General features: G+C 34.3%; 3 protein-coding genes, 2 long non-coding RNA genes and 1 pseudogene across 7 annotated transcripts; 4 read left to right on the top strand and 2 right to left on the bottom strand.

Moving 5' to 3' along the window:
- Positions 1-30: 30 nt before the first annotated feature.
- LOC111286514 (uncharacterized) lies at positions 31-4453 on the top strand. Of its 2 annotated transcripts, none has more exons than XM_022876523.2 (7): positions 31-401; positions 1896-1984; positions 2087-2162; positions 2687-2736; positions 2821-3159; positions 3524-3562; positions 3888-4452. In XM_022876523.2, the coding sequence occupies exons 1-7, from the start codon at positions 230-232 to the stop codon at positions 4065-4067; spliced, it is 945 nt and encodes a 314-aa protein (XP_022732258.2). In that variant the 5' UTR covers positions 31-229; the 3' UTR covers positions 4068-4452. The 2 variants fall into 2 exon arrangements, with proteins under 2 accessions (XP_022732258.2, XP_022732268.2); XM_022876533.2 differs by lacking the exon at positions 31-401 and adding an exon at positions 444-558 and having other exon boundaries at positions 3888-4453.
- A 1821-nt stretch (positions 4454-6274) lies between these two features.
- On the bottom strand, positions 6275-7611 carry LOC111286506 (uncharacterized). Its single transcript, XM_022876512.2, has one exon. It carries the CDS (start codon positions 7227-7229, stop codon positions 6720-6722), a length of 510 nt encoding a protein of 169 aa, XP_022732247.2. The 5' UTR covers positions 7230-7611; the 3' UTR covers positions 6275-6719.
- Positions 7612-9570: 1959 nt separating this feature from the next.
- LOC111286497 (putative glycerol-3-phosphate transporter 4 pseudogene) lies at positions 9571-12336 on the bottom strand (annotated as a pseudogene).
- A 363-nt stretch (positions 12337-12699) lies between these two features.
- LOC149513959 (uncharacterized) lies at positions 12700-17328 on the top strand. The gene is made up of 4 exons (XR_016329043.1): positions 12700-12830; positions 16496-16601; positions 16714-16745; positions 17198-17328. It is a non-coding gene; the product is annotated as an uncharacterized LOC149513959 (long non-coding RNA).
- Positions 17329-18459: 1131 nt separating this feature from the next.
- LOC149513958 (uncharacterized) lies at positions 18460-19644 on the top strand. The gene is made up of 2 exons (XR_016329042.1): positions 18460-18871; positions 19509-19644. It is a non-coding gene; the product is annotated as an uncharacterized LOC149513958 (long non-coding RNA).
- Positions 19645-20358: 714 nt separating this feature from the next.
- LOC111286490 (vesicle-associated protein 2-1-like) lies at positions 20359-24163 on the top strand. Of its 2 annotated transcripts, none has more exons than XM_089746017.1 (8): positions 20359-20601; positions 20787-20890; positions 21607-21677; positions 21794-21875; positions 22089-22204; positions 22297-22440; positions 23058-23126; positions 23773-24163. In XM_089746017.1, the coding sequence occupies exons 2-8, from the start codon at positions 20830-20832 to the stop codon at positions 23905-23907; spliced, it is 678 nt and encodes a 225-aa protein (XP_089602143.1). In that variant the 5' UTR covers positions 20359-20601; positions 20787-20829; the 3' UTR covers positions 23908-24163. The 2 variants fall into 2 exon arrangements, with proteins under 2 accessions (XP_089602143.1, XP_089602144.1); XM_089746018.1 differs by having other exon boundaries at positions 20483-20591.
- Positions 24164-25163: the final 1000 nt, after the last annotated feature.

Below are 25163 nucleotides of genomic sequence, written 5' to 3'. Positions count from 1 at the left end.
TTACGTGGCAAGATCCCATTAAACCACACCTAAGAAGGAAACATGTTCTCTCAACAGACGGTATCTAACCACATTGTCTATGTTTCAGTTGCAGAGAGACAGGAAGCAGTAAAAGAGACAGAATTCATAGCTTCTTCGAAGAGAAAAGAACATGACAAAAATACCCATATGAAAGAGAGTTTTCTTTGGGATTTTTGCAAGAAGAAGAAAAAGATAGAATTGTTAAAGAATGGAGAGTGGTATCAATAGCAGTAAGAGTAAAATGGTGGCAACCAATCAAAGAAAAAGCTTTGAAGGAATCAGATTAGAGAATCCACTTGCTTTGAAAGTGGGTCAAGTATTTACTGGCTTTGGCATTGGCTGTGGTATTGGCATAGGCGTGGGTCGCCCTATAAATATAGGTACTGCTCATTAACACCCACTCTCTTATCATACACATTACTCATATACATTTTCTAATGCAAAAATCTTATCTTTGAATTGTGAAGATGAATTGGGGTGGTTTGTTTAGTCCCAAGAATGATGATATTTACTCCAATTTGCTTCCTAAGAAACCTTGTATGTGTCATTTTTGGTGTAACTTTCTTTTCATTTGTTTTGTTAAACCTATTGGCTAATGGGTAATGGCTTTTTTCTGTGGTGGGAAAATGTGGGTGTGTGGAATGAATAGTGGCTTTCTATTTGGATGTTTTGGGTTTTTGAAATGGTGAGTTTATTGATTTAGTTTGTTAAAATTTGAACTTTTTCAGTCTTCAGAGAGTGGTTTGGCTTTACCATTTGTTAGTCTAAATCCTAATTAAGAATTTAAAAAGTTTTTTTTTTTTTGGCCAAGAATTAAGAATTTAAAGAGTTCAATACATGTTAAAAAGCATCTATCTTCATTTTTTGTTATATATTCGCTGTAACTCTATATATGAGGGTTAAGGAAATAGATGAAATGGTTGTTTTTGATAGAAATGAGTGGCGCAAAAATTCAAAACTATGACCTAACGAGATTCCCTTTTTTGGCCTTTCGTATAGTCGACCCCAGAGTTATTAGATATAAGGCTTAGTTTGTTGTTGTTATTAGCTGTAACTCTGTAATTGTTTAGGAATTACATAAATGAGTACTATCCTGCCTTAGCTTAATAAGCCTCAATTTATTGAGAAGCTTTTGGTTGTCTACCACAGTGGAAATCTGATTGCTTTTCCCTGCAGTTGAGTACAAGATAGCAACATTAGAAAAATTTATGAGTTCAACCATGAAGACAGTGTAATTTCAAGACTTAATAATGTACCAGTTGCCTTTCAAGGTTTGGCTTGGATGATGTTTTTCTACATCTTTATGCATTATGATGGTGTCTTGCTGGATACAATGGGAATTTTCGATACTAAATGTGACCCTAATTCAATAAAAATGTCTTAAAGTTGCTTACAGTGAACCAATTCTGCCTTGTTTTTGTTAGCCATATCATCCTTTAACAATCATTGACTGAAATTTTTGATGTGAGGATATACCATTAAAGAATTCATAATTGTTGGACTTCAAATTTGCTAAATCGCAATCCTCTTGCAGGCTCTTAGATGCTTTTGTTTTATCCTCTTTGTCGTCTGTGTGCTTCTTTATATTTTTTTATCATGTCCATTGAGGCTGCTCTGTGGGTCAAGGCCTTTAGATGTCATGCTAATTCTAAAATTTCTGTTTATAATATCGATATTATTATGTTATATAGTTATGTCTAGAATTAGGAATGAATGGGGTAGGGCAAAACTTTTCTGATTGGTGAACATACCTTATGATGAAGCACATTAAATTGTTGTTAGCTGATGCAAGTTTTGCTCAAGTTCTGATTGCTAGTACATTCTTTCAAGGATATTTTGTTAATCTAAGGAACTTAACCTTTGCTATGTAACAGGTGCCATACCTATGCTGGGCCAAGTTATAACTGCAACTAGAGGTGCAACTGATGCATTTTCTGGTGTTAGCAGACATGTAAATGGTGCTGTAAGTCAAATATAGAATTTTCTGATTATTTTTTATACCTTTTGTTGATTGTGTTTTCTTATATATCACAATCTGCTTGTCTAGTTCTTCTCATGTTTTTAGTTAAGGAAGTTGGGAGCTAAGAACATTGAAGCAGGCATTGGATGTGGAATTGGTCTTGGCCATGGTTTTGGTGTTGGTATGCAATAATGTTGAAAAGAAATAACTGAAAAAGTATTATATATTGATGCATTTGTATTAAGGTGGGGTATCTTATAAAAATTGTGAAGTCCAACTGTTATTGAACATTGCAAACATATGGCCCTAGGTGACAGTATGTGTACCTAATTATTTTCTCTCGATTCCCTTATTACTTACTTCATTTTAGTCTTTGTACAAAAGTATTATGTGGTAAGTGAATGCTGATCCAAATAATTAACGTCCTAGTTTCAGAACTTGCTTATATGATCGTAGCAAAATAGCTGATTGATGTGATTGAGATTCTAACTACATGAAAATACGTTCATGCTTCCCCTTCTTTTGAAATTTTAAGCATCCGCATAAGGAGTAACGTTATCAACCAGCTGTGTTTCTATCTTTATACCTTAACTGACATTGATATCTTTATCCCCAGCTGCAGGACGAATAATTTGTATTCTAATGCTCTGCAATCATATGGACTAAAAACATCTTTCTTGACGGCAGAAGTTGTTTGTTTTACAGGACTTGCCATGAAGCCTGGGGTGGTGCATCAAATTCAATGTTGTGTTATAGTACGTTTAATTTCTTCTATAATAGCTATTTTTTCTAAGGTGTTTGATTTACTTCTGTCTAAATTTTTAATCTGAAACTTCTAGCAAGAGATGACAAAATTGATGGTGAAGCTCGGAATGGCTCCCAATTTACCTTTCAGTGAAGGTGCTTTTCCTGTATCCATTCAAAGTGCTTTGACAACAACAAATGGACCCTCTATCCAAAGCCCACGTGGAAACATGAAGCAGATGGTGTCAAAAGTACAAGATCCTATATCTCAAAGCTTGCATGGACCAGGAAATATGAGCAGCGGTTCAGCTTATGAAAAATTTTCATCAAAATCTCCAACGAAGACATCCTTTGGAAGTCAAACAGAAAAGGTTCTTAATAGTTTTTTGCGAAATCCAGTTTTGAAAGAAGATGAAACTAGCCTAAATGAACTGGTACGCAAAGAAACCTTTATGCTTAGTGTATGTTGCTTTGTAATTCATTACTTTGGGGTTTTGCTCTTTCTTATCAGCATGCCAGCATTGAATTTTAATGTGGATGTCAATTTTTATAAAATCTTATGGGAGGTCTATGATTTAAATTTGTGCAATATGAGGCTTGAGATCAGCTTATTTTGTACACTTAATGGTTGTGAGAGAAACATCATTTCACTCCAGCAATCAAGAGAGTTGCTGGGAACAAGAAGCTGTCAAAAAATGCTTTAACATGCAACAAGCAATTGCACTTGTTTTGAATTTTGGTTACCAGTAATAGCAGTAGGTAGCAGCAATAATTCACTTGGGTTTGGTTGTTTTGTAGGTTGGGCGGTTGCGTTCTGAAAACAACATGCTTCAATTGGTAATGCTCCTTACTAGTTTTTCAACCTGTTCTGAAGCCATTTAGTTTGTGCATTTTGCCAACAAGATTATTGATCATTAAGTGGAAAAAAACATAAATATTGACAGAAAACCATGGTAATCAGATGTAAAATGTCCTGAATGTTGGAGTTTACTGGTTGCCATATTCCAAATTTGTGTCAAAAGGATTTATTCATGACAGATTTACAGCTTTTCAACATACATTTGATTCATACAGTTGATAATAGGGCATTGTTCAGGATTGTACACATCCTCCTTTTGTTTAGGATTGTGTTAGATTGTACTGAAAACTTCTAGTCATTCAGGTGTTGAAACATCAGCAGATGATTGAGGAACTTATGGAGGAGAATCAAAAGCTTCGTCAGATACTCATGGAAGATCTGAAAATACCACCCAGCAAGCTTCAAGCCAGTTACTCAAGTAAAATTAAATCTCCATGTTCAGAATGCTTCCATTGCAGAAGGAAACAAAGGAAAAATAGATGATAACAAAGTATTGTAAGTAAACTAAAGACCATTCAAGTTCTATACCAAAGTTCTTATTTGATAACCTTTCGAACAGGATTTTTAGTTCTGGCCATCATCAATTATGAGCCAAAGGAAGAATACCTCAAGACCAAATCATCAAGCTGATTAAACAACACACATGATTATAATGAAACTAATGTGCAAAGGATTTTTTTTTTTTTTGGGTAGCATTGTGCTCTTTCAATGACATTTTTGTCCCTTGATGTGCAAGTCCTTGTTATAATTTCCATAGTAACTGATCATGACACTGTACATTATCGGTTTGATTTGTGCTGGTGAATTTCCATTAATTGAATTTTACGAAGGTTTGGCTGGGGAAAGAACCCATGTGCACATCACTTTCATACTGGAATGATTTGTCTTTTGAGTTTTAGGCCCACCACAACTATACATCAACTCCACACTCTCCTCCTTATGCTTTTGCACCATTAAAAAGGCCCATTCTCCTTTAGTACTCTTACCAATTTTTCTCACAAAGTAAAAGAGACCCCAAAGGCAACTCTCCTCCCCTTTCCAAAAAGTTAATTACACCGTCTCTCCTCCACACAAGTCTAACTTAACAGCTATCAACTTACCTTTTCTTCCTTCCAATATTCACTGGCATCACCCATTCACCACCACCACTAGTTGCACCTATATTTTTCTTTTCTACCTATCCCTCAACCAAACCAGGCTCATCTAAATGGGTTTTAAATGCATAGACCGGAATGCACATTTATGTACATTTTGAGTGTGTTAACAAACGTACACTGTTGTTTAAGCATTTTAAGTAACACATTAGAATGATAGTAAACTAATATATTGATAATTAATGACTAGAATAACCATTAGAGGGTATTTGGTTTGGAGAAATCCATACATTTTTTTTTGGAATCTTATTGTCGGATATTTGATTTCAACATTTGATCTAAGATAATCTGATTTCGAAGAAAATTGATAGATTTCTAACAGTATCAAAAGTCTTAAAATCAAAAACTCGTATTTCTGTGGTATTTTAAGATTATGTGGAGAAAGTAACGTTATTTTTAAATTTAATTAGAATAAAAAATTATGAAATAATCGTTACTCTTTTTAATTTTTTTAAGAGGATTATTTAAGATATTTTTGGATAAAAAATGTCTTAAATAATACCTTTTGATTTTTTTGAAGGAGATTATTTAATTCTTTATTTAAGGCATCTTTGGATGAAAACTTTTTAAATAATACATTTTAATTTTGAAAGAGCTTATTTAAGGTATTTTTGGATAAAAATATATTAAATAATATCCTTTAAAATGTATCAACGAATTTTTAAGATCTTTTTAGTTTAAAAACGTCTTAAATAATACATTTTGATTTTTTTGAAGGAGATTATTTAATTCTTTATTTAAGGCGTCTTTGGATGAAAACTTTTTAAATAATACATTTTAATTTTGAAAGGGCTTATTTAAGGTATTTTTGGATAAAAATATATTAAATAATATCCTTTAAAATGTATCAACGGATTTTTTAAAATCTTTTTAGTCTAAAAACGTCTTAAATAATATCTTTCAATTTTTTTTTATTTGGTTTATTTAAGATGTTTTTGGACAAAAGTTTCTTAAATAATCATCTTTAAAATGTACGAGTAGATTTTTTAAGACATTTTTTGTTTAAAAATACTTTAAATAATACTTTTTAATTTTTTTTATTTGACTTATTTAAAACGTTTTTGGACAAAACGCTTTAAATAATCCATTTTAAAAAAATATTAAAGATTATTTAAGATATTTTTGATCAAAAATATTTTAAATAATTCTTTTTAAAAAAATATTAAAAATTATTTACGGTATTTTTGAACAAAAACACCTTAAATAATTTTTTTTAAAAAAAATTATTGAAGATTATTTAAGATATTTTTTGATAAAAACGCTTTAAGTAATTTTTTTATATTTTTTAAATAGTGAACAGTCATTTTATATATTAAGTGTATTATAGTAATTATTTAAGATTTAATGTATATGAATTTTTTCTAAACAAAACAATGAATTTAAAAACAGGATGTTCTGAAAAAGAAAAAATTCTCGGATATTATATCTTTTCGGAAATCACATTTTTTCTTAAAGTTTACGATTTTATGAACTGGACGCCTCTTTACAACTTCGTGAATCAACAAATTGTTTAGTAGTTCAAATAAACATTTTTCTATTGGGACTATCCAAGTTCATATCTCATCCCCTGTATAAGTTTAAACTGTCTCATTTTTGTGCATGTTATCATCAGAGCAAGGGCATATACCGTAAAAAATTCTCCTTATCTGATGTGATTAAATGGTAAAAATAATTAACCTGATTGAATTCAGGTGAAAAATGGGCATCAAAATTAGCCTGCCTTTTTTCAACCTTTCTCCATTTTGTGTAGCAAAAATTAAGATGAGATATTGAAAGTCTCTCTTTATTCAGCTAAGTCAAAATGCTATAAAAAAAGTGTAACATCCAATGTAAAACTCCAAAAAAGGCCCCTCACAAATCACAAATGCAGCTCCAAGAATCAACCAGAAGAGAAAGAAAACGAAACAGAAAAAAAATACACAAATAAATAGCTTAATCAGATAAGGTAAAAAAAAAAAAAGATTAAAATAAAAAAACTGTCCTAAACAAAGAGTGCAGCTCCTGCAAGCAATGCTAACAAGGATATACTGTATTCACGTGTCGAAGCAGCAAAACTTGGTGATGACATAACGGGAGGCATAGTTGGCTCCCCCTCAGCGGAGGAACCAGGTCCACCAGCTGCCGCAGGTCCAGGAGGAGAAGCTATAGATGGCGAAGGAGCCATTGAAGTTGATGAAGGGCTAGGAGCCATTGGGGTTGTCGGGCTTGTTGGAGTCATGGAAGGAGGGTTGGACATGGTAGGTGGGGGTGAGGAAGTTGGAGTCACAGCAGGGGGAGGTGTCATAGTATTGGGTGGTGGAGTGGATGCTGTAGGAGGAGTACCGCCTGTGGACGGTGTGGTGCTTGAACTTGGTGGCATTGTTGGTGATGCTGACGGACTTTGAGCTACTGAACATGATATAAGAGCGAGCACCAAAGTTAAGGCGACCATGGCACGTGAACGAGCCATGCTAGTATATGTATATGTGCGAGACCTGAGGCCTGAGATCATGAATTGTGTGAGGTATGGGAGAAGGAAAGTACTGAGGTTGATTTGATATATAGAGGCAAGGAGAAAATGAAAGTTTGTAGAATCATTTCAAGGGTAAGTGTACGGAAATTTCATGCTGCTGGAAACAGGAATTGACGCGTGTCCCAAAGGAATGTGTGGTTTTTTGTGGTCGAACACTTCTGGTGATGCAGAGGATGTTTCCTTTTTCCTCTAACATGAATTGTTAGCCCTGTTTATTCTTAAACTAAGGTCATAACAATTGTTTATTCCACGGTTGCTCACCAGAGGATGGCTGCGGGGACCAATGACCATAGTGGCATTCATACTTTGCAGGTAGCCATTTTTATTTGTCCCACCAACCAAAGTGGTGACTGCTGACTTATTCACGAGATTCACAATGACAAAAGCAGCAAGAAATTAAAGAAACATATAGAGAAAAACCATGACTATACTAGCGTGTCCACGGGCCTAGATTTTGTGTTTTTTCTTCATTTTTGATCTAATTAGATTTAATACTGAATTGCAGCTGAAATGATTTAATACCTTACATATGAAGTACTAATAATATGCAGGTTTAAAATGTATTCAATGTTTGTTAGTTTGGTCGGTGACAGAATGGATGCAAGCTGTTAAAATTCAAACCAAGTTCGTTCTCTAGGCTAAACGCAGAGCATAATGGTGGCCAACAACCTAATTTTGGTCAACTATGGTCAAGTTTTAATGGTTCAAGATGGTCATGAAAAAACCATTCTGCAGGTTACATTTTTTATAATTTTGTAACATTACATCATTCTATTTAATGATTTATAACCGGAAATCAAGAAAAATAATTGAAAACAACATAATTAATATAGGGAATGAAATAGTTCTTTGATCTCACTGTCTGTGCAGTTCTTAGCAAGAAATAGAAGAGGATTTTTTTTTTCTTTCAATCCTAATGTAAATCCTTTTATTGACAAGTTTTCTTGTACTTGGGCTTGCAAATTACAAGCCATGAGACCATACGACAAGAATCATGATGTTGTTTGTTGGCACACGAAGAGACTTGGTGGTCCAATGATGGCCCGGACACTGGATCCGGTGTTGCCACCTTGCTAGCCTAAATTAATACAGAACCGAAGCCAGATGTATGACATTCTGTACTCTATCTCTATGGAGTGGACCTTCAATTTGTTGGCTAATTTCTGGTTGGCTGTATCCAAGAATCAAAGGCGATATAATAGTTTGAGACACTAGATTTACATTAGTTTAACATTACTTAAAGACTCAAATAGCTCCTTCTACATATGGAAATGGTGAGAGATCAAGAATTTCTAGAAGAAAATCAGTACGAAAAATGAAAATATGGCAGATGAGAGAGACAAAAGGGATGTAGTTTATGTGATCTTAAACAAAAACTTGTTGAAAGTGGAATATGAGAGTTTTAACAAATATTGAGACAAATTATGGTTAGAAAGAGTTATGTGACAACCAAGGAGAAAAAATTAGGATTCTTCAATTCCAGCAACTATAATGGCGATTGATGGTAATGTCTGCTTTGAAGCTATCAAAAAGGACACATTTGTTTGATACTTTGGTTACAATTGCAGAGATAGGGCCATGGCTTTAGCAGCTGATGTTACCGTAAAAATCTTTTTCATGAATAGAAACTGCATATGCTTGTAACTCGGAGAAGGGGAGAGCGAGAATCAACTGAAATGAGAGACTGATAAATCAAACTAATGTTACATATTGCTATCAGTGTGAATATATTACATAAACCAGACTAGCTGGTGATAAGCTGCAGTCATTGCCATCAAAATTTTGCAAATACATATGCATCATGTCTGTTAACTCAGACTATTATTTTTAGCACTTCTATCTATAGTATGTGTTCTAAACCCCATTAATTTTTATAGCTCCTTGACACCATAACCAGATTATCAGCTTTGGTTGCTTAGAAGGGGTCGGGATGCTGTAGCTGCAAGGAAAAGGTAGAGATCAGACAAGTCCAAAATGATACCATGTTGGAAAAGGCTCTTCACACATGCAAGGAGCAGGAATGGTGACTTGATTGAAGCAAATTTAGGACCTCTCACTTGAAAAATAACAGGCTTTGAACCTATTAAAGATAAACTTTTCCCACATATTATCTTCCTAAAACAGAAATTCCATGTATAATACAAAAGAATTACCTGTTGGAAAGTGCTTAAGTTTCTTTATCTTGTGCCTGGTAGTCTTGGAAATCACTAAATTTAATGTCTAGCATTTTAACCTCAAATACTACTAAGGAGAAGGTGGCTAGATAAAATTTTAGAGAAATTTAACATTGCAATACTCAGAATGCAACTTGCATGCATGATTACTGCAATAAAATTGGGACCAGATTACCTTCAAGAGTTTGCTGTCCATGGGATGATGGAATTGGTTTGTGAGTTCTCTCAGTAATTTCTGCTATGACCAAACGTGATAAAAGAAGTGCTGCAATAAGAGCACCGACCATTAGCATTATGAAAACTGAATCCCACCCCTTTGTCGAGAGAAACCCAGTGAGAAGAGGGCCAAGAGCAGCGCCAACTGATCCAGTGCCATCAATTATGGCAGTCACCGTTGCCAATGCCCGAGAATCCCCTCTGAGAGAACTGTGTGTACCAAGGTCTGCAGAAACTGCAGTTGTGATAAGTGCGTATGGCCCATTTACGAACAAGCCAGCAATCATCATAAGTACAATGTTGATGGTACGTGAAATATTTCCATATATGCGGTATAAGAGCATGGAAGGTATTGCAGCCAACATGAAGCTGGCTGCTGTAGTAGCTCGGGCATTAAGTTTATCAGATATGTAGCCAGCAAGGATCCCCCCAAAAATACCCCCTACATCAAACAAGGTAGAGAGATTCCCAGCAGACTTCACAGACACATACTCCCCACCAATTTCTGCAAAACAGTGGAATCAAACAGACGGGAAAACATTTTGCAGATGCATAAGAAAGAATTTAATGGTCTCATATTCTAAAAGATAGCGGGTTCATACGGGTAAAACATGAAATAAATCTCTTAAGATAAGACGGTTAACTACTTGAGAACCAATAGTCATATTTCGCACATACTATATTCAATCCACAACGAAATAAACAATATCTCTACTGCTATTACAAAGCAGCTCGATTTGATGCCGATATTAAGCACAACGTTATGCGTTTTTAATAGAATCACATGCTCCAACAACAAATAGGCGTCAGGAAAAAACATAGAATAGATAAGTGAAATTTATATAGCACACTAAGAGACCCAATTGTTTGATAGAACATCAAATACTTTATAAGCATGATTTTGTAAATGACTGATGTATCTTTTATTTATTTATTTTTCTTCTAATCTTGTCACTCAAAGTCTACAATACAGCGCATTCATCAACTAAGATCAGAAGATATTTGAGATAGATGCCTACGAGGCTTTGGGTTGCTTTAACTCCCATCTTGTCAATCAAGCAATATGCAAAGCTTGGAAACAAGAAAAATACCTGTCTGACTCAAATAAAACGGTAACCAGAACAAAAATGTGTAGGCCACGAGCTTTGAGAAGAAGAGGCACAAAGCATAAGGAATCACCCCTGGTATCGAACTAGCTTCAAAAAGTCCAATACCTTTTCTGCTCCCTGACCCTTGTTTGAGAGTAGAACTTTTTTCTACATCCACTGCAGTTCCCTTTTGAATCTGAGCCTCCCCATCTTGAGGCACCAAATCTAGATTCACAGATGAAGCATTTGCACCACCAAAACCAATATCCTCTGGATAAGCAGGCAGGAACAAATAAACTAGTACCCCTGATGAAGCAATTAGTGCTCCTGGGACAATAAAAGACCATCCCCAACCATAGTCCAAAACACCAGCAGCAAGAAGAGATCCACTAATATTCCCAACTGAAGTATGCGCATTCCAAACACCCATTATCAAACCCCTCTTCCTTTTTCCAAACCAATTTCCCATCACAGCCACAACTGAAGGCCAACCAGTAGCTTGAAATAACCCAGCAACCATTTGCATCACAAGGTAAAACGAAAAGACATGAATGTTCCAAAAATATCCCATCCCAAACAGCCCCACAAAAATGCCACTTCCAATCATCCCAGCTGTCAAGAACAATCTAAGGTCCAAAGTATCACCTAAATGCCCTGCAACATACATTCCCAAAGAGTAACAAGCCAGAAAAGCAACATCAATTTCACCCAATTTTGATGTACCATCAGTTCCATTAAAAGGATACCAACCCTTGTTTTTTACCCTATTTCCATCAAAACGCACAAATTCTTCCTTGATGAAGACATTTCCAACAGGCCAAGGGTTTCCCTTAGAAGCTTTCAGGGGGTCAGGATACAAAACGCTCTTAACTATACTACTAGGTTTCCTAGAGGCATGATAACTAGCATATGCTATGAAGGTAATCAACAAAACCATGTATCTACATGATTTTAGGCTCCAATCTTTACCTCTAATGCTTCTGATAAGCAAAATCCCCGGTGGGATTTTCCTCTTTGTATCTGAATTCCTTGACATATTTCACAAACACACAAATTTAACCACTGTAAACCAACAAAAATGCCAGTTTTTTTCTTACCAATCTTTCATAATCATCATAATCATAAAAACTCCATGCTCAAACATCCTTAACACAATGTGATTAGCTTGACAGACATAAAAAAAAAAAAAAACCTTTACCTCTAATACGATAGCTAGCCTTGATTCATTAAAACAAAACCTTTTTACTGGTTCTTGCTGAGTGAGAAAAAGCAAAAATTTGTCTTTTTTAGGGGAAGATAGAGAGAATGGTGAGAGGGGGAGCGAGGATGGCGGAAGAGAGACACAGAAGACGAGTTTGCATGAAAACGGGAGACACATGCTACTATTTTGGAGCTTCAACCGTAAACATCTGTACGTAAGCGCCACGTGGGCGATCAAGGTAATGATAGAGTGACAGGGCTTTAAAGCAAGGGAGAGTTTGTGAATTTCTACGTGATTGCCACGTTGCTAAAGAGGAAGAACCATTGCAGTACTATAAGATACTCCTTTTTTTTTTCTTTTTGGTGCAATATAAAGATACTATTTTTCCTTGCTTTGTCTTGTTTCTAAATAAACAGGTTAGTTTTTCTTGTACCATTAATTAATAAATTAAAAAAAAAAAACACAAAAATAGTCATTGGAGAATGCAGGTGTAGAAAACCAAGCCGCCTAACGGTCAGTCAGAGTCAATGCCCTGATTTCGGGAAATTTTCAGTTAACTGTAAACGTCATCACCATTCGTCCCAATGGCTGCAGGCCACCGCCTCACGGTAATAAATACTATTCTTTCCAGTACCTTCCTTTACAAGTATGCCCGACTTGTTCTTAAAGAAAAAGTCACACTTTTTTTTTTTCAGAAATAAGAAAAAATTATAGATTTTTTCTTCTTCTTTTTCTCAAGTTTACAATCTTTTACATCTTTGTTTTGATCTGTTTCTTGGATAATCAGATTCAAGAATCGAACAAAGGAAAAGAAAAGAACCTTGCAAAGATGTTTGAAGATCAATAGCTTACCTCACGATATTTGGGAAATTACATGATAAGCATCTCGAGATAGTGTTTGGTAAGGTTTGGGACATTTTTTTTCTTTTTCTTTTTATTTATTTTTTCTTTGTTGTGTTATAGTATCTGAAACTGTTGATAAAATTCAATGGTTTTTCCTTCTTCTATTTTTAATATGCTTTTATTTCAATGTTTGGTGTCGGGATCAAGACAGCCCTAATATCATTAGTTATACAAAAAATCTCTAATTTAATTAAACATTCACGTCAGCGAAAACGAAAATAAAATAAAATAATTAATTAATTATAAAAAAATAATTTAACATAATTCGATTTAATCATTTATATTCACAAATAAAAAAAATTTATTAATTGTAAAAAATTACAAATATATAATTTATATCAATAAGCATTCAACAATCAATATCATAGACATTTTAATCCTCTCTAATTTTATGAAGTATTTTTAACCTAAACAAACACATTCATATATGCACCTATGCATTATATCTATATTGACCATTTCAATCTCCTTTAGTCCATCTAAAATCTACCTAAACATTCAAATATATACATTCATAAGGTGTAAATATATACACTTATAAGATGTAAATCTCTAGTAGTCCTATAACTATCTATCCCATAAAATCTTATAACTCTTTTATATATTTTTCTCATATCTAACTCTGTAAAGATTTTATCTATTTATAAGCATACAAACTTGCCTATCAAGAATTTTTTTACTTTTAATATTCTTTTTCTACAAATTTTCTTGTCTATCAAACAATTTTTAATCAATCTCATATAAATTTTTTATGAGATTTGAGGCACTATTCTCAACAATCTCCACCTTAACTTAAATTTAATCAAATTATTGATCTTCATGTTAGACATGCTTGACTCCACATGCAATAAAAGTTTCATGACAATATTTTTTATGTATCTTTATACTTCATGCAAATTGATCTATCAAAGCATAAACTTGAACTCTTCCCTTGAATCAAGCTTCTCTAAATTTATTTTTTTCTAATCTCGAACTTTTAGCTTTGATACCACTTGTTGAGATCAAGACAGTTGTCATGGTCCTAAAAAGGAGCCATAATCCTACATTGGTTGTGTACTGAAGTTGGTATTAGGATATAAGGGTTTACATCCCTTCAACTTATGAGGCACTTTTTTATGGGACAAAATCATGAGGTCAACGGGCCAAAACGAGCAATACCTCATAAGCTAGTGTAGATCGTGACATTTGGTATCAAAATTGGCTTTGGAGGTACTAACGATATGTCATCAAAGACGGTGGGCCTCTCTTGGAGTGGGAGAGGATCTCATGATCCTAAGAGGAGTTATGAATCTCACATCAATTGTATACTAAAATTGATGCCTATTGTGGGACAAAATCGTGACATCAGCGAGCCAAAATGGATAATACCTCACAAGTTAGTGTGGACTGTGACAACAGCTCTGATATCACTTGTTAAGCAAAAAAGCCATTAATTTAATTAAACATTTACGCTAGCAAAAGCAAAATCAAACAATTAATCAATAACAAACAAAGTAATAATTTAACGCGGTTTAACCCAACCTTTTTACTTTCATGGATGAGAAAAACGATTCACTAGTTGTAAAGAATTATAAATATACAATCTATAACAATAAGCACTCAACAATTAACACTCATAAATTATCTCAATATTCTCTAGTCTTATGAAGTATTTTTAATTCAAATAAATACATATCTATGTATACTTATACATCATATCTATATAGACCAACTTAATCTCTTTTAGTCCACCTAAAATCCACCTAAACATTCAAACATACATATATATAAGACGTAAATCTCCAGTAATCTTATGAGGTGTTTATCCTATAATACTCTACAACTCTCTTATTTTTTTTTTCTTAAATCTAACTTTGTAAATATTTTACCTATTTATAAACATACAAACTTACCTATCAAGGATCCATTTCCTCTTAGAATTTTTTTTCTATAAGTCTTCATGTCTATTAAGTAATATTTAGCCAATATAAAATAAATATTTTATAAGATTTGAGTCACTATTCTCAACAATTTTCACATCGACTTAAATTCCATCACATCATCAATCTTCATACTAGATATGTTTAGCTTTACCTATAATAAAAGTTTCATGATAATCTTTTTTTATGTATTTTCACATTTCATACAAATCAATCTATCAAAGTATGAATTTGAGCTCTTCCTTTAAATAGAGCTTCTCTAAGCTTTCTAAGCTTGCCTCTTCCTAATCTTGAATCTTTAGCATTGATACCACTTGCTGAATCAAGACAGCTCAGATATCATTTGTTACATAAAAAACCTATAATCTAATTAAATATTTACGTCAGCGAAAATAAAATTAAACAATCAATTAATCACAAAAAAAAAACAATTTAATATGGTTTGGTTAAACCGTCTATGTCACAAATGAAAAAAAAATCCACTAATTATAAAGAATTAAACATACAATCTATATTAATAAGCTCTCAACAATCAATACGCATAAACCTTCTCAATTTTCTCTAGTCCTATAAAGTATTCTCGACTTAAACAAATATATACCCATGTGCATCTATGCATTATATCTATGTGGACTATCTCAATCTCCTTTAGTCTACCTAAAGTCCACCTAAACATTTAAACATATACACTTATAAGATGTAAATCTCTAGTAATCCCATATCAATCTCCTTTAGTCCACCTAAAGTTCACTTAAACATTTAAATATACACACTCATAAGATGTAAATTTTCAGTAATTCTATGAAGTGTTTATCTTGTAAAATCTTCCAATTCTCTTATATCTTTTTTTTATATCTAACTCTATAAAGACTTTATTTATTTATAAGCATACTAACTTATCTATTAATAATTTTTTTTCTATTAGAATTCTTTTTTTGTAAGTTTTCTTGTCTATAAAGTAACATTTAGCCAATCTCAAATAAATTTTTTATAGGATTTGAGTAACTATTCTCCAAAACTTGAGTGATTTGGGTTTTGAAATTGGATTTTTTTTTAATTAAATACCATCTTGTTGAATGATTTATTCTCTTTGTTGCTTAATCTTTCTGTGGATGGAAATATTGATAGAACTCTGACCACTTAGTCTTGTTTCTAAGCGATAAACATGGAGGGCTATATATCTTTGTTGAATTCGTAGGCATGGGGTTATAAGCATGTTTGCCACCATGAATTATGGAAGTCTTTACGTCTTAGTTCTGTTTTTATGTATATTATCTACCAATGTGACTTCCATTAGATAAAAATACCTTTTCTACCCAACGTTTAGAAGGGGGAGAAACCTGAAAAAAAAAATAAAAAAATCTAGAGGACATTGGGAGAAATCTAAGAACGAGAGAATTTATAATGCTCAATAAACAACATTGGCCTGAGGAACTCAGAGCTGTTGAGGTTGCTTAAAATAGGTTTGGAGATGCAAAAAGGTTTTGATATTGATTGGGGGAAGGGTATGGACTATGATATTGAAGATTTATCTTTTGAGGATTATGCAATTTATTTATTTGATTAAGGTTTATGGTGAAGAGGATAGTGTAAGATTGTTTGGGGCAGTTTAGGAGTTGTGACAGGGATAGGAATAGTGGTGTTTTTGCTTCAAATAATCAGTATGTATTAGTAGGTTACTTCCCTAGGATTAAATGTGTTTGTTTTCTTGATGTCTTCACTTATTTTCTCAAATGTAAAATAGGGGATGCTGAGCTAACAAACATGCAGTTGAAGCCAGATGCACTTAATTGCATTGAAGTTGCCCGTGACGGTTAAGATGGGATTTCTTGGATAAGTTAAAACTCAAGGTTTGTGATGTAAAATATTGTTGTCACAAAATTTTATCAACTTATCGGGCCTTGCTCTATGTTCTCAAAATTTTTTTTTTTTGGATTTTCTGGGCTGAATCTGCAACTTTAGTTGAAAGGTGTAGTGAGGATGCTATTTTGCAGGTAAGGGCTTCTATTTAAGAGATTTGTTTTTATAAAGAATTAGCGTGATGTTTTCGTTTTAGCTGTTTTAGCAGTTTTTGTCCTTAGCTGTTTTATAATGCTTCTAATGATACATGGCATTTACAATATCTCCTGCTATCTATTGAAAGTTAAAAATTCAGGGTAAAACTCATTATTGTGCATTTTGCACTAATGGCATGCTTCAATTTTTCTCTGATATTTTAAAACCTGCTGCTTTTCTTCCTTCCAGTGCCTGTTTATGCACCTTTACTTTTGTTTTATGAATAGCAATGGTCTGTTGCATAAAATGACATGTCTTAAATTAACACCCCTTCCCTAGACTTCCTTGGCTTTTTCCATTTCCAACTTAGGAAACGTTATTTTGCAAATTTCTGCTGGATCTTGGGAATTCAACATCCATCTTCTATCAGTTATCTTTCTTGATGTTTCAGATGACCATCACAATGCGAAATGCGAACACTGATGGCATCCAGCGTCCATATGTATATATGCGGGTGATGCTCCATCTATGTGATGCTGAATATGTGGCTGTACTTTGTTTGTTTTTAGATACTGGCATAATTGATCTGTATGACCTCTATTAACATGATAGGTGACCGATATATTTGGGCCTTGGTTGATTTCTATAACAATCTTTAACTAAATCAGATTCTCCAAAGTTCCAACGTCATTCAAGTTGACCCAGATATACGTATTGAGTAAGACTAATATTCTACCTCTTACAGCTAGAACTTGTAAATTGTCATATTAATAGATTTAGGAGGATGATTTCTGTAGAATGCTGGGAAGTCAACAACAATGTTGGCTGGGTGATGCCTTGATAGAATTTACCTGAACCGCTATTCCTTGTTCATTATCATTGTGGGAGGTAATTAGCAAAATGTTTTTGATAATTTTTTCTTTTTTGTGATATTTTCATGATTCAGTTTCAATAGCTCCTTTTCTCCTCTCCACTTTTCTCTGTCTGTTTGGTTATGTAATCCCGCATGGTGCATTCAAGTGCTCGTGCACAGTACACGTGTAATTTGCGACATGTCTAACCAGTTTAAGGCATACGAGAATTTTCTATATCCAAGTTGAGTTGACTCTCTTTGTTATTTAAATTTATTTTTTACGTTTCATTTTTCTTGTTCTCAGTTTCGCCTATGCTTTATTTTGGTAGAGAATAAAGCTCTATTCTCATGTGTAACAGCTAACAAGTATTGTTCAACTTTAGCATATCTATATCATCACATCAAAGACTCTACTGTGGAGTAGTTTATGGCTCTGATTATGATATGTGAATGCTGTTTTGTTCCTTCTTTTTGATTTGATTCACTAAATGAATTTTGATAACATTCTCTTGAAATCTTTATTAACAAAATAGGTGGAGATATATTGATAATGTAATGTTGTCATCATTACTAACCTCTAAAACAAAATTCACTTTTTCTCATTTGACTAATGAGAAATCCCAAGCCAAGCCAGTAATTATTTCAGAATGCCGTTATGCTCAACTTGAAGCACTTGAATTCCATGTACAAATCATGTTGTAGTAGAAGGATTAATATTTTATTCAATGCTAGCTCTAGTATTACAAGAACTTCTCCTTAAATGGAAAGTGTTGAGAGGAAAGATTTCCCTTTTTTTTTTAAGTCAAGAGGATTCATCTTCATCATGAAATGTTTAACTTATTAGAAGAAAATATTATTTAGGGGTTTGAAGCTAAAATGTAATAATTATTTTTCCCTCCTCTTATCTTTTCAGCCTAATAGATGTTTGGGAAACAAGTTTGAAAGAGTCTTTGCAGACAGCACCAGCTTAGAGACCTCATGGGGTTCTGGGTGTATGGAGTCCTATACTTTCTGCTATATGAAATGTGGAAAGACAGATTCATGCAGAGAAGTTCCATACTTCCTGCAATTGGAAACCGCATTTGGGGAGATTTGATTCATAACCCTCTTCATTTGTTAATTTCTGTGGATGTACTTGGTATGACTAGTTCGACCTTGGCTTCTCTGAGTAAAGGATTTGCAAAGCTTTCAACTGATGAACAGTATCAGCAATTGCGCTCAAAGCAGGTAGATCTGTCAGCAGATTAGGTTTGGTGAAGGAGAATCAATGGGGTAGGTGATGGAATTTAAGTTTTGGCATTGCAATTTTTTTCTTTTCTTTTGAGTTGGTTAGGGAGTTGAGGAAGTTGAATTGCCTACTAAAGAGAGAACCTTTCGCCCAATTTTGAGTAGTTGAGTTGAGTTGCTTAATAAATGAGCTTAACTTTGCTCAGCTGGTTTGAGATCCTTTACCAAGATGTGTGGCTGATTGATTCATTATTCAAATTGATGACATAATTGCTGTTTTATGAGTAGATATTGAATAAAAGAGAAATTGAAGAATCAGAAAGGGAAAGACCGGTTCCAGATCATAGCACAGGTGATATTGTAGAGATTAATGTGTTGGGCTGAAAATAATGAAACCAACCTCCAAAGGCAGAAATAAATTTCTCATCATTAGAAAACAACGGAAGTTACATTTCTTGAATTTATCTTTTGCTTAAACTTTCCATGTGTTTACGAGCTACGACATGATATTTAAATCTGTAATAAATTGGAACCTGAATCTAGCTTATTTCCCTAGCTTGATGCTGCTGCTGCATGAATCTCCTGGATTTTGATGATGATTAGGCAGACACATTGCAGAAAGCCATTTCTGAAGTCTGTTGTATATGTTTGCTGATCTATGTTTTCTCCATTGTTATTTCAGTTACTCACTGAACATTATGGAAATTAACGTAGTCAAACACAGGCAAGTCAGGAGGGCGAGGCTGTATTAACTAAGAGAAAAGCTTCCCAGGATGTCAACTTTCAAATACGGACACTCATGCCTTTGGTTTTTTTTCCCCAAAATTCCAAGCAGTTTCTCAATTGCATAGAGATATTGTAAGAGCCTTCAAACGCTGCTTCTTTCTTGATTTATCAGATGAAACAGAATCATCTCAATTTGCAGAGTTGCAAGTTCACTTACATTTTCCATATTGATATTACATCAAATAGACAAATTACAAATTTATTCTGTAAAGAGGATTTATACAGGATCTGGAGCCTTTGTTCAAAGCAATATCTAACCCCATATTAGTTCATGTTTCTGTTTTTTAACTTGTTTTTGCTGATAAAGTTTCTTTGCAATGAAGCCTTGCCTTAAATTTTATCAGACTTGGATTATTTAAAAATGTATAGTATTTTAATTCCTCATGAAATTTTTGATGCATGCAAGATTGAAGAATTGAAGAATTGAGACTACAAACATATTTTCTTTAAGACTTTCCCATGCAACCAAAGTTTTTTCAAAGTGTTAACGGACACTTCCAATAATTTCTTAGATTTTTCTTTAACGACAAAAACAAAATATGTAAGTGCCACTGGGATAAGGGTTGAGGGAGACGAGACTTAAAAAATGAACGAAAAAGACACGTAAGAGTTTCTTTTTATTAGTGCCACGTCAGTGCGTCCCACTTCCAGGGTGTTGTTTAGAACCGGGTCTTCATCTTCCTTTTAAAATGACACGTGTCAACATCCATTTCTCCTTCTTCCCTTCTCTTCTCTCTCCCTCTGATGGAACCGCACTCTGCCTATGACATTACCAGTGACAGGCGGTGCACACACGCTCCAAAACTATACCATTTTTTTTCTCTTTAAGTGAAAAAGAGAGGAAAGAGTTAAATCTTATTCGGACCAGAAACTTCGACATTGGTGGCGACCATTTCGGTGACTCCTTTTCCCACACCAAAGATAAAAGAAAGAAAGAAACCTCGGATTTGGACCGAGCCAGTTGCAGTTTTCACCACATGTTAGTTCCGGTAATTAATATTAACTAAATTTCTCTCTCTTGAAAAAACTAAAGTAGAAACTCTGTTGGAGAATTGGTTTTTGAGGGCTCTGTTTGGTTTTTTTTATTATTATTATTTTTGGTTATGATTTTTTTTTAGGTTTGTGAAAGATTGTTGTGGGTGGTTTTGATTGAAATTTTTTTTTTTTTCTAAAGAGAGTAAAGATCTAGTGGTGGAGGCGGAGGTGGGGGCCCAGACATGACTGCTGGTGAGGGTAATCAGTTGATCTCTGTTCATCCCAATGACCTCAAGTTCATTTGTAAGTTCCACCTTATATATGATTGTACTTGCATGCATGCATGTGTATGTATGTATGTATGTTTACTTGCATGAAACTGTTTATGTAGAGTCCCATTGGATGTATGTGAAAGTTCATGATTCAATTCTATGGTTATGTGGTGAACTTGGAAAGGGGAAAAATATGGTGCAAACTGCAAAGTGTTGGTGTTTTGTTGAATTTCAAATGGAGGTAAGGATTGGGATAAATATGTATGACAAGTTTATGGAATTAGATTTGTGGAGAATGTAGTGATTTGTATGTTGATTTATTTTATTTTTTGAATTCTTGACTTCATTGGGGTCCCTTGATATAGAATTGGCGGTCAATGCTGGTGTTTTTTGGATGTTAGCATCGACCAATTCAGCATCCCTTGACTCTTCCAACCAGAACTTGTATAAATAATTGGCAATGCAAATTGATTTAATTTGTGAATGTTGATATATTGTTCTTTAGAAGATGCAGGGAGAAGAGAAGCAGTTTAGGAATTTTCTTTTTTCGTTTCTCAGTCTATGTAACATGTCGTCATATTTAGCTACCTTAATTTCTGCCTTTGGAGGTTGGTTTCCTTGTAATGATAAGATCCCTCTTATATCTCATTGTGATCATTTTCTTTGCTATATGTTTATCCTTGAAAATTTTTGTTGAACAAGTTTTTTAATTTAGTTGACTTTTGGTCATGTTATTCATGATTTCAGTTGAGCTTGAAAAGCCAAGTTTTTCTCATCTTAAAGTGGTCAACAACACAGAACACGATGTGGCATTTAAGGTACTCTTTTCTGTTACTGTTGCAAATGTGCATGATATCTTGTTATGTGTGTTCTCCAACCATTTCGGGATATTTCTATGATTAATTGTAATCTTCCCAACTTGTTATGATGTTAGGTTAAAACAACTTCACCTAAGAAGTACTTTGTGCGACCAAACACTGGTGTTGTACAGCCTTGGGACTCATGTGTCATTAAAGGTATTACTTTTAGTCTGATCTTTCCAACAACTAGTTCATTTCTTGTAAAGTAAGAAATTCATGATGGCATTTCAAAGCGCAGGTATTTTTAGGTCTAAGAATTGTTATAGCTAGCTTACCTTTTCTGAGACAAGTCACTCGGCTGCTTTCCTCCGTTACTTTCTTCTGTTAGTTCATCGAGATTCTGATCATATTAACCTGCTTGAATTCCAGTCACTCTCCCAGCCCAACGGGAATATCCTTCAGATATGCAATGCAAAGACAAATTTCTGCTACAGAGTACTATAGTGCCTCCAAATACTGACGTTGATGATCTACCAGCAGATACTGTACGAATGCTGACATGCAGAATAATGTTTTCATATGACTACCTTTAAAACAAATTTAATTTTCGGGATATGATCTTTGTCTTTGCATCCAGTTCAATAGGGAAAGTGGTAAGGAGATAGAGGAGTGCAGGCTTAAAGTTTTCTATGTATCTCCTTCCTCAGCTCAAGGGAATTCAGAAGATGAAGGTTTAAAGAGCTCCAACGAACAAAGCCCTGATTCAAACTCTGTGAGACTAGTCAGTGATCTGCTTTATCTATTATTATTGTTTTGGGAGGTGGGGTTATTTTATTTTATGGGAATATTTATGTTTCTAACTGCTTAAACTCGCAACACATGTACACATGCACACCTTGAGGTTTTGAATAAAGGTTTAATCGATACCTTTGATAATTCAATCGGAATAGGTGTTGAAATCAGTACTGATGTGGGCAACTGAAAACTCTCCTTCTAATCTCTTTGTTTCTCATGCTTTTGTTATATACTCAAGTTCAAGGCCAAAGTATTTCTGGTTTTGTTTGTATAGTAAGGATTATGATTTCTAGTTTTCTGACTGTATAATGTTACTCTAGTTTTGTTGTATAACACTCGCTCTTCTGCCTCATGAGAAAAGGGGAATAAATGCATGCTTTAGACCTGACTTATTATGGGATTAAGGACCTTCTTTTCCTAAAAAAAAGAAAAAGGAATTTGGTTAGGTATTGCAAATCATCATATTATCTTGCATTTGCAGTTAGTTCTTCATTGTTATATGCTTGCCAGTTCACCTTCCGTTTAATTATATTTTCTGGTGTGCAAGCTATAATCATATTTCTATGTCTTTATATCTTACATTTCCTTTCTGTATTCAATCAGACAGTGCTGCACCTGAAGGATGAAAGAGATGCAGCAGTTCGGCAAACACTGCAGCTGCAACAGGAACTGGTATGTTCTTACTTCAGACCGTTTGGTCTTTTGATCACAAGTTGACAACTATTCCAATAAACTAAAATATAGACATGCACATACGGAAAAAAAAAGTTGAAGAAAAAGAAGCAAAACCCGGCTTCACTAATTTGGAATTGCACCATTTTGCAACTTTCATTGAAACTTTTAATTTGGCAGTTGACAGAAAGGCAATGTAAAGGGACAATAATTAGGTGATTTATAAGAGATTATCTATCTTGAAGTACTAGATGATTGACCTTGAAGCCCAAAAATCTTAGTGTTGTAAATGGATTGGGTTATGTTTATTTGTTAAGATGGCTATGTTATTATAGTCATCATAAATTCGTAATGCAAGCCTCAAATTTCCACCTGGACCGCATATAATATTGACTGGTTGTTTCCATCTACCTTTTTTCCTGATGTTTTATGCTCTGAGATGAATAAGAGCTAGATTTGAATTGTAAAACTTAGAAGTTGAATCAATAAAATGATATTATGCATACTAGAGCAATAAATTACCAGTAAAGTTTTAAACGCCCAAACTGAGGAAGCAGATTGTCATTACCCATATATATGTATATACATGTTTACTACTTGCAACAGCCATGACCAATATGTAAAAGAACTACTTTTCCTCAAACAGGATTTTCTGAAGAGGAGAAGACAACGTGGGAATGACTCTGGCTTCTCCATCACATTCGCAGCCTTTGTGGGCCTGATAGGGATAATGGTTGGCTTTCTGTTGAATCTTTCCTTGTCTTCACCTCCCATGGAATGAAAGGATGCCCTTTATAAGTGTGGAAACCAGTAATTTTGTCCACTTCATTGTATAATGCTGAATGTTATGGTGGATGGAGGGTCTGTCCACTTTTTGTATGTTTGATCTCCAACTTGGTCAGCTGGTTTTTCTGAATGTATTTTCATTCAATTCATAAGTTGATATGTTACTCTTTCAGTAAATAGGAACTTGTCTCTCAAATTTCCATCAAATGGAAGTTACTGAGTTCAATTTGTTGAGTTTTGATATTATTTCCAAGGGAAATTGCAATAATCCTCCACAATCCTAGCTAGTAAGTTGCACAAATCATCATAATAACCAAAGACTTATTGATCAACAAATTTCAGGTACATTACCATCTAACTGATGATATCAGCAGAACTGTAGAATTGAGTGATCCGTTGGTCTTGGTAAAAAACATTGTGCTGGGCTTCTGTTTGTTAGGTGCTAGACAATTAAGTTGTAAAGTGGAGGCCATCGAAAATGTAGAAAGCAAAATGAACGAGGAAGACTATGGGGGGAGAGATTTCAGCAAAGAATTGGTAGCTAGTGAGCCTGAAGTAGAACCAATCGTTCCAACTGGAAAACCAGATCACGGGATAGAAACTGAACCAGTTAAAATCGATCCTTTATACTCTCCAAAGTGTGCGAGCAGAGCAATATATCAGTAGTGGTGGGTGGAAAGTTTTATGTGGATTGCACCACAACAAATTTTAGAATTGTAGACAATGAAGTGGCTGCTGAGGACAGCAAGAAAGAGGAGAAACTTGATTTGACGAATAAAAGACAAGGAGTAGAAGATCTTTCTCCTTCATTTAACATAGCTTTTCCAATATACTGCCTGGAAGAGATTTGGAAAGCCTTTTTATACTGCCTGGAAGAGATTTGGAAAGCCTTGATGAGGATAATTGCAATCATAAGATTCCATCTCTAGGTGAGGAACAACCGTTGTACCAGCAGGTGCTAGTGTTATACATTCCGCTACCAAACTCTCTGTTCCCAAGGAGCAGCAGTCAAAACCTTCTGAGAAGGCAAAGAGTAATCAGAGGTGTATGGTGGCTCCAGTATTGCAAACCCCCAACAAGTTTTAGGGCATACCAAGGTTGTTAATACTTACAAAAGGAAGCAGCATTGTGAAAGAAATCATTTATCACCCCGTGCTGCACAGAAATCAATTCAGAACCATAAGGACATGCATGTCAAAGAAAGAAGGGGAAACTCTACCTCTATTTCTTCTCTAGTAAGCTCACTTCTCC

The sequence above is a fragment of the Durio zibethinus genome, chromosome 17 (assembly GCF_047325235.1).
Source record: "Durio zibethinus cultivar Kanyao isolate XHJ-2024 chromosome 17, ASM4732523v1, whole genome shotgun sequence".
Taxonomy (NCBI): domain Eukaryota; kingdom Viridiplantae; phylum Streptophyta; class Magnoliopsida; order Malvales; family Malvaceae; genus Durio; species Durio zibethinus.
The sequence above is the reverse complement of the archived record's forward strand: the minus strand, read 5'-3'. Positions and strand labels throughout refer to the sequence as shown.